The 9442-nt window shown below is 36.0% G+C and overlaps 1 protein-coding gene across 1 annotated transcript; it reads left to right on the forward strand.

Annotated features, from left to right (window-relative positions):
* The first annotated feature begins 4259 nt into the window (after nt 1-4259).
* LOC120779877 (inactive protein tyrosine kinase pTKL-like) lies at nt 4260-6199 on the forward strand. Its single transcript, XM_040112230.1, has 4 exons — nt 4260-4543; nt 4605-4735; nt 4805-5135; nt 6139-6199. The coding sequence occupies exons 1-4, from the start codon at nt 4329-4331 to the stop codon at nt 6197-6199; spliced, it is 738 nt and encodes a 245-aa protein (XP_039968164.1). The 5' UTR covers nt 4260-4328.
* Nucleotides 6200-9442: the final 3243 nt, after the last annotated feature.

A 9442-nucleotide genomic window follows, 5' to 3' on the forward strand; every position in this document is an offset into this window, starting at 1 on the left:
CTTTACGTTGCTCCTGGCAGGGTCGCCAATTATTTATTCTAGTTAAAGTTTCGTGGGCAACTGCCTGTGGTGAACTGCGTGGTTTTCTTTATTTCGTTTCTTCTTAAATACAATATTTTTCTTAAGCCTAGATACAAATATTAAGCTTTCGGTCTAAGAAGTATGTATATCTACAATCCAATTAAGATAGACCATATGTTATAAGTGTAAAGGTTCATCTTACAATCTATGAATTACATCTTGGGACCACTTAAGGCGGACCGTATTAGCAAAGTACAATGTTTCAATACGAACCATATGGGTCGTAAGTGTCATGTTACATATTTATGACAAATGAAAGGTATGTTCATGTTATATGAACTAGTGGTATTAATATACTGTCTGCCCTCGGCGCAATTGTTGTTGCCCGATTGTTGTTTACTGCTGCTTCTGCTGACTGCATTTGCTTAATTTTCATTTCGGCTGATCGCTGCGATGACTCATCATCGCCGTTACATTTTTTTGCCATGCGTTGTTTTTGTTCCCTCGACAAAGCTGAAATAGGCATTTAAGGAATGCCTACGTCCTTGCTGGTGAGGCTGCCAAGCACTCATTATTGTTTTTACTTTTTTTGATTTGTTTTTATCAATTTATTTTGTGCACTATATGTTTATGTTTATAAATAATAATTTGTGAGCACTGATTTTTATTGATTGTTTGTTTTTATTTTATTATTATTGATTGGTTACTTTTTGCACAATTTGGAAATACGGAGCGAATTAAAAAACACGTCCATACACCCTGAACGCCAAATATAAATATCAAATTAAACACCCAATTATGTTTACACTTTTAAAGCGGGACACTTCAGTAAGTTTTAGTTGATATACTTGAAATGCATCGAAACTTGAAAATTATGTTATGTGATGCATCGATTTGAAAATTAATGATTTCAATTGAAGGATTTAAAAATTATGGTATTCATTAGTTTAAGTTTATAAAAATAATCTAATACAAAGTAAATCAAAACTTAATCTGTGTAATTTTTAGTTAGTTTTTACAAACCCCAATATTCTTTTCCTAGGCTTCGCAAAAATGGAATAATATTCAACCTCATAAATTTTATTATATTTCCTTGTTTGCCCACTGTCTCACTAACTTCCAAAAACAAACGTTCAGAAAGAACTGATGTAGCAACAATTGTTAAGTTTTTAAAAGCTACTTAATTAAGGAAATTGTGTTTGTAAATCGTTCTATATATACAGCGGATTTTCTGCTAGCCTTCCAACTGGAGTGTGCAAATATATGGATGGCTCATCTGTCATATCCAACAAATTGTTTCAGCTTATCTTCCAATTTTTTTGGACTGACTTATGATGATCAGTCCAAATACTAAAGGAGTTTTCAGTGTTATAAGAGGTTATAGCCGAGTTTACAAAAGCGTGCCAATCGTTTCTTCTTTTCGCAATTTAGCGCTAATTCGAAATAACACCTGATCTTTCCAACGGAGTTCATGTCTTCCTCTTCCTTTGCTTCTCCCGGCGAGTACTGCGCCGAATACTTTCAGAGCTGGAGCGATTTCACACATTTGACCTAGCCAGCGTAGCCGCTGTCTCTTAATTCGCTGAACTATGTCAATGTCGTCATATAATTCATACAGCTCATCGTTCCATCGAATGCGATATTCGCCGTTGCCATGCAATGAACAAAGCACCATAAATCTTCCGCAGGTTCTGCGGAAGTAGAAAAATTAGTATTTGAAAAAATGAATTTTTGGAAAAAAAATTCTTTCTTATTTTATATGGTTCAAGAAATAATTTTTGAATAATGTGAATATACCAATTTCAGGGTACTATATTTAATTTGAATATGAGTGCATAGATACATATGTTAACTGAACATATTCATACATGCATACATATGTATTTATGTATTTGATTAACATTTTCCTTATGTTTTTATAATTTTTATTTTCATTCTCATTTTGCTAATTGCAATTTACGCAACAACACCCCCATATGACGAAAACATTGTACACAAGATTACCACTTGAAATTTTTTATTGGCACGACAATTATTTAGCCAACTTTTGCTTAACATAAGCAATAATACTTTCATATTAAAAAAACACCGATGGATATCGACCATCTCTATCCGCAACCCATTTGCAAAACAATTTACTCCACCATCTTCGACTTTTCTTTACTCCACTTACTACTTTTACATTGGTATATACAGGTTTTTCCAATAGGGATGTTATGATTGCTAAATGTCCTTTCGGCCATTTTTAATATGTCATGATCTGTAATTTTTTTTATTGTATTAAGTAATGTTTACAATTTCATCGTGGAAAGATATACGCAAGAACAACGTTTACAAATTATTCAATTTTATCGTTCTCCAACTTTTCGTGGCATTTTATGGTCGCAATAATCGTCCTCCTGTGATCTCTATTCGTCGAATTGTTGAAAATTTCGAGCGTACATTTTCTTTACATAATGTTCAAGTGCCAATAAGACAAAACCGCTCGAAAGAATGAAAATATTGCTGCCGTTCAAAAAAGTGTCGATTTCAAGTCGTGCTCAAGAACTTGAGCCATTGAACTACCCTAAACGTCATAAATTTGCTGACTTTGTTTTGGAACACACCACGTGCAACAACCAAGTTATGGCAAGAGAAGTTTGGAGACTCAATTAATTCAAGAAATTGTGACATTGAATAGTCTCCAAGAAGTTGTAATTTAATGTCGTTACTTCTAGTGAAGTTTTTTAAAATCATTAATCTTTAGCAATAAACCAGAATCTCTTCAAGCTTTAAAAGTCAATATTGAACATGCTGTTCATGACATACGACTTGATTTAGTAGAAAACTCGAAAATTGGGTTCATCGAATTCGTTCCTGCAAAAGAAGTCTTCGAGGCCATTTGAATGATATTATAAAGATTTGAATTTCCGAAACAATTAGTGTGTGTTTTGGAAAACACTGTATATATAGGCCTCCCTAGGGGCAGGTCTTAAGATTTAATGTTTTTGTGTATATGGTACAGAATGACATAAAATATACCTTCTTTGGATTTAGCCTGCCTATGCTATAATATGGCTTCGCAAATATTACAGATTCCATAGATCTAAAGATCCATGACTCGTCACCTGTGATTACGTTATTCAAAATTTGGGGGTCACTTTCCCATATGTTAAAATTTTCTTGGCACCTTCCACTCCTCGCAATTTCTGGTCGTCAGTGAGCACTTTTGCGCATGTTCAAGTACCCCGCCACAATTAAAGGATAACTTAGTCGACGCTTCAACGGTCTGAGTTCAAAACTTTGCGCACTCGAGTCGGTGTTTGTCGAAGTCGCAGGTCTCCCAGCACGGCCTTCATCAGCGACCTCTTCCCGGCTCTCCAAAAAGGCCTGGTATCAACGAAACAGACCACTTCTTGCTAAAGCAACATCTGGATAAGCCCGCTTGATCATAGCAAACGTCTCTGACGCAGATTTACCGAGTTTCACAAAGAATTTAATCGCATATCTCTGCTCTAACGAACGCTGCATTTTGCATTTTGCACCACTCACACAAACAACGCGCGAGAAATGAAATACATACATACATATGTAGGTTGAATTAAAAAGCTAAAGCTGTTACTTCTTCCTTTAGGCTGAACCCACACCCGGTTAGTGAAAACAGTTTTTCTTGTCTCATACGCAACTGCCCATAGCTTCATATGTGACAACCCACACCGAACAAAACGAAGCGAAAACGCATGTTCGTGCTTTGACTTGTTTGAAGAGCTGTTGTCGAACTTCTTATGTACTTTCTACAGCAACCGCACACCAAATGCGACAAAACCATCTTTGTTGTTGATACATACATACATACATGCTGAGCTACGGCACAACCCACACCGAATGGAACAGACAAGACACGACAGAAAAACACGTTTCGTTGCTTATAGCTGAACCGTTGGTTTTCATAGTCCAAATTACGCATTTTCTTTGTGCTTTTATTCTGCATACAAGTTGTTAAAATGAACATTGACGCGGAGAAATTAGTGTTTTTAATCGAGGCAAGCAGCCTAATACTATGTTCGGACCGACATTGAAAACATGTTTTCGTGGGAAAAACTGGTTTTCGCACGAAAACTTGTGTTTTCGTCCATGTAAAATCTGTCAAACGAAAACACAGTTTTCGCTGAAAACTTATTGAAAACTTACATTCCACTCATTATAATCGGTGCCTGCTCTAGTTTAATCGATTTTTTTGGAAGACATATTTTGCCGGCCCTAAATTGTCACTTGATATTTGTTTACATTCCATATAAAATACAGCTGACAAGTAAATCATTTCGAAAATGGAAAAACAAAAGTACAAAAAAAGAAGTTGTTGGAGTGATAGGGCAGAAGCCCTATTAATTGAATTGTGGCGGAACAAAGTAAGTGCTTTTCGCGGACCCAAGAAGAACAGCCATATAGTGGAAGAAATGGCAATGGAGATGCAGCAACAAGGTGTGCATTTCACGGCGAGTGAAATAAAGTCGAAAATGCACAACCTTTCACAGAGATATAGGTATGTAATTAAATAAAATTAAGAAAAAATAGAGCTTTTACATATATATCATGTTTTACAGGAAAGAGAAGACAGCAGTCGGGTCAACTGGCGGTTCTCCCTCGCAGTGGCCACTTTACGAGAAAATGAGAGCCGTACTGTTGCCGTACGTCAGCTACAATGCCGAGAACTTAGTGGAGGAAAGTTTTCAAAGTAAGATACATTTGTTTTTTAATTCAATTTATTATTTATATTTACATACATATATACATTTTTAAAAAGGTTCTACTAACTCTGAACCCCTCCAAATTTCGGTGGAAACGGCTGCGTCTTCTACATTTGTTGCTGCATCTCCATTGTCATCACCGGTTTGCCTACCATCGCCCTCAGCTATGCCGATGTCGCCAAGCGATATTTCTTCGGTACCAGTACCGTCTCCCGAGCCGAGTGATGCTATCAATAAAAAAAGGAATAATTTTCAAACCATAATTTTAAAAAAATTTGACCAAATAGAAAAGCAGCTCGAAAAAGCAAATCAGCAATCCCTTGAAATCAGCAACGAAATAAGGGACTTGTCAAAAAAAATGGTTGAAAATGATAACAAAAAAACAGAAATGATGGAACAATTTATAAAAGATAGTAAAGAAACAAATGAAAGATTGCTTCAATTTCTAAATAAATAAAAAAATGAATATAAGTATTTTCTGTTATGTATTATTTTTTATATGGAAAAATAAAATTGAATTTTGTTTGGTGTGTACAACTTTATCTTTGATTTAATGTATATGCAATTGTGTAAATGTAGATATTGTGATACAATATGCACATGTACTTACCAAAATATGTACAAAGTGCTGTCCGAATCATTTCTCCATTAATTGGGTCGTCAGATGCATATGAAATATCACACGGATTCTGGCGTCTAGTCTCCAACTCTTCCAAAGCGCGTAACCATTTAGCGTTTAGCGTGTCGTTGTTATCATTTAAAAATTGTGAAGGACGCAACATGCTTTTATTATGGAGTTGGCATTCCGTACAGAGTTGTCAATTCCTTTTCCGATGCGTCGAAAGCGGGCCTTGAGGTGTCCAAAAGCATTTTCGACAACTCTACGTGTTTTCGAAAGAGCGTAGTTGAATACCTTCTCACCATTATTTTGATTTACGCTAAATGGATACGGTTTCATTAGTTGTTTGCTAAATCGAAAAGCCGAATCCCCAATAATGAATACTGGCACATTTACGCCTGAAATTTCTCTAGACATTTCGCTTAGTAAAGAACAACTATCCATTTCTTTTTTAAGTGATGACGTCTCATAAATTTGAGAGTCATTACATCGCCCGGGACTTCCTACGTTTATGTAAGTAAAACGGTATCTGAAAATATATTGTAAACATTACTTATGTACTTATACATATGTACATATATTGAGTTTTTAGACTTTACTTAGCATCAACTAATGCCATTAAAACGGTGGAATACCATCCTTTATAATTATAATAATCAACAGCTTCGTCAGATGATGGATGAATCTCAATGTGGCATCCGTCTGTAAACAATTATTAGAACATTAGCGCAAATTTAAGATTTTATAACCAATATTACCAATTGCTCTAAGCATTGTGGAAATCAATTACCTCGAAACCAGTCACCAATTCGGTTATATTTTCTCTGTTTAAAGGCAACATTTTAAAACAGGATGGCTGCAGTAATCTCAGATTTCGGTGCAAAATTCAGTAAATTTCGCAAACCGTAGATTTTCCTACACCGAACATGTTGGCGATACTACGATACTCTGCAGATGACCCTAAAGCAAATAATGTTATAGCCACTCTTTTCTCGATAGGAATAGCTTTTCGGTAATTTGTATCCATTTTTGTAACGGGCGGAGGATGTCATAATTTATCAAAGGAACTTCGGTTCATGCGAAAGTTCTCTTTAAAAAAAGCACAACCGTTTCGTTGGCAATCGTGTTCCCAAAACTGATTCTTACGTTGCTGGAATTAATAATATATAATTGAAAACTTTTGCATCAATAGGAACATATACATACTTTTGTCCAACATGAATTAATCGGCATCCCAAGGTCCTTTATTAAATCTAATACGATTAGATATTGTTTCTTTAACTCGGCTATCTCTTTTGTCAAGGCATGGTGCTGAGAAGTAAGACATTCAATAGTTCTCTTGAAGAATTGTCGATGAGCAGGATATTTATTTGGCTTCTCAAAGCCAATGCTTTCATAATTAACATCTTTTTCTCAGAAATCTAAAAAAACACGATCTTTAGTAATAATTATAAGCAAATATTAAAGATTTCAAAACTTACCATTCTCGTTGCTCAAATGTAAACAAACAAATAAATTTGTGAACTGTCAGTGAAAACTCAGCGAAAACACAAATTGTCGGTCCGAACGACGTAGATTCCACAACATATAAATGTGTTTTCAAAATGTTTTCAATGTCGGTCCGAACATAGTATAACGCCCACTCAACTGAAAACATATACATATGTATGTATATATTAGGGTGTGCCATTTTGAGGCAACCTATTTTTTCAAGAGAAAAACAAGCTCAAAACTTTCGAAATGTGTAAAAAAAAAGTCATTCAAAAGATGTGCTCTTAATATTAATATTAAGAGGTGCCTCATTTAAATTTTCTGTTTTCCATATAAATTACATGGAAAAAAAATCATTTTTTTGTGGTGGGTATTGTACGGAGGTTATTATATGTGCACGCGATGGCTGCAAGTAGGGATGGTAAACTCGATTCCGATTATACTCTAAAATCGAGTTTTCTCGTAAAAAATTCGATTTTTCGAATGTCGATTCTTAATCGACTTCGACTACTGAAGATCGATTCCGAAGAAAAAAGAAGAAAGCGAATCAGTTCTTGCAAAGATTTCGTTGATCTTGTAATTATATATTATACTATGTTCGGACCGACATTGAAAACATTTTGAAAACACATTTATATGTTGTGGAATCTACGTCGTTCGGACCGACAATGTGTGTTTTCGATGAGTTTTCACTGACAACTATCAATAGTGGCATTCTCTTGCTCCTGCAAGATTGCACGATGACACAAAATGCCAAAAATCTTATACCGAAATATGCCAGGCCAAGAGAGCACCTATTGTAGAATCTAGTGATATATCACGGCACGAAAATAAACGTGGGTTTTGGTATGACATATGTATTTATAGCCATTGCAAATAATTTCTGCGTGTGTTTGTTGTTGTGCCGTTGCATCAAGAGGAAAATTCTGCAATTTCTGCACCGTGCAAGGTTTTGCAAGAGCAAGAGAATCCCCCTAATATGAGAATATCTACCGACAGCTGTTTTTGTATATGGAATGTAAACAAATATCACGTGACAATCTAGGGCCGGCAAAATATGTCTTCCAAAAACATCGATTAAACTAGAGCAGGCACCGATTATAATGAGTGGAATGGAAGTTTTCAAGTAGGTTTCAGCGAAAACTGTGTTTTCGCTTGACAGCTTTTACATGGACAAAAACACAAGCTTTCGTGCGAAAACCAGTTTTTCCCACGAAAACATGTTTTTGTTGTCGGTTCGAACATATGTAGTATTAGCATACCAGAAATACCCTCACTCTCTTATTCCACAACTAAGCCTAGTGTGGAACCCAAATTCTGTATTTACTATATATGTACATATGTATGTCGGAGCGCTTATGCTTGTACTTTGTATGTCACTGTAAATGCGTATGTTGCAGTGCTAATATTTTGTAAGTAACTGTATGTGCCACAGCGTCGTTTGAAGTAGGCGACGCATTGGCGACATATATTACGGTACTATAGAAAGTAAATGCGCAAGTAGGGATAGTAACAGGACTAGATAAACTGTTACTGAGTAAGGTCTGATCGTATTCTGCGAACAGAGTGAAGAGACTCAGGCACCGTTAGCTACTTTTAGAGCACTGAAGGGGTGCGTATATAATAAGGCGCTATGTCCTCGCAGAATCAGTGATATGGAGACATCCATAAGCAAATCCTCTACAGAGTCATCAACGAACCAAATCCCCGACACATATATGTATATAATTACTACATGTTTATTCGTACAAGATGCCTTTCAAAGTAAACAAGACTTTTTGAATCTAGCACCCTCGGTGGCGCCATCTATATGTCGACTGGTGCGTTAGAATCTGCTCATCAATTTCATGACATTTTATCGATGGAAAGTGAAGTTATTGCGTTTTAAGTGTCAGTATGTTTGTGTTATCGGTGCGAATATGAGCTTCGAACAAAGAGCCAACATTCAATTTTGTTTTAAAATTGGTAAAACTTTTACCGAAACGTTTCAATTGATGAAAAAAGTTTCTGGCTATGATTGTCTATCCCGTAGCAGAGTGCACGAGTGGTTTCAACGTTTTCAAAGTGGTCATGAGGACATAAATGACGATCAACATGTGGGCCAATCAAAATCCGTAATTGCCGGAAATTCCATCGAAACTGTGCGTGAATACAACAAAAATCAACCGAAATCATCATTGAAATTCATAGAAATGGAATTGAACATCTCCAAAACATCGATTTATCGCATTTTGACCGAACATTTGGGCTTACGAAAGGTGTGTGCACGATTTGTTCCGCACAAATTGACTGACGACCAAAAATTGCTCAGAATCCAACATTCGAAGGACGATTATTTGACAAAAAATCACATTTTAACCATTAACCACGCCTCGTATTCACCTGATATAGCACCGTGCGACTTCTTCCTTTTCGGGAAAATGCATTTGCCCATGAAAGGAAAGGGTTATGCAGACTTAGAGGCTATTCAAAAAGTTTGCACCGGCATACTGGCGGCCATACCGGCCAACGAGCTAAAAGACTCGTTTGACATGCAAAAAGCTGTATTGAAGCAGAAGGAAACTAAGTATTTTGAATAAAATAA

This window comes from Bactrocera tryoni, unplaced genomic scaffold (genome assembly GCF_016617805.1).
Source record: "Bactrocera tryoni isolate S06 unplaced genomic scaffold, CSIRO_BtryS06_freeze2 scaffold_11, whole genome shotgun sequence".
NCBI classification, from domain to species: Eukaryota; Metazoa; Arthropoda; class Insecta; order Diptera; family Tephritidae; genus Bactrocera; species Bactrocera tryoni.

Excerpts from the sequence above, each read along its gene's own strand:
- LOC120779877 (XM_040112230.1), top strand. The coding sequence starts at position 4,329 with ATGGAAAAACAAAAGTACAAAAAAAGAAGTTGTTGGAGTGATAGGGCA. Across the intron at positions 4,736-4,804 it reads AGTGGAGGAAAGTTTTCAAA|GTTCTACTAACTCTGAACCC; the intron begins GTAAGATACATT and ends ATTTTTAAAAAG. Across the intron at positions 5,136-6,138 it reads AATGATAACAAAAAAACAGA|CATTGTGGAAATCAATTACC; the intron begins AATGATGGAACA and ends AATTGCTCTAAG.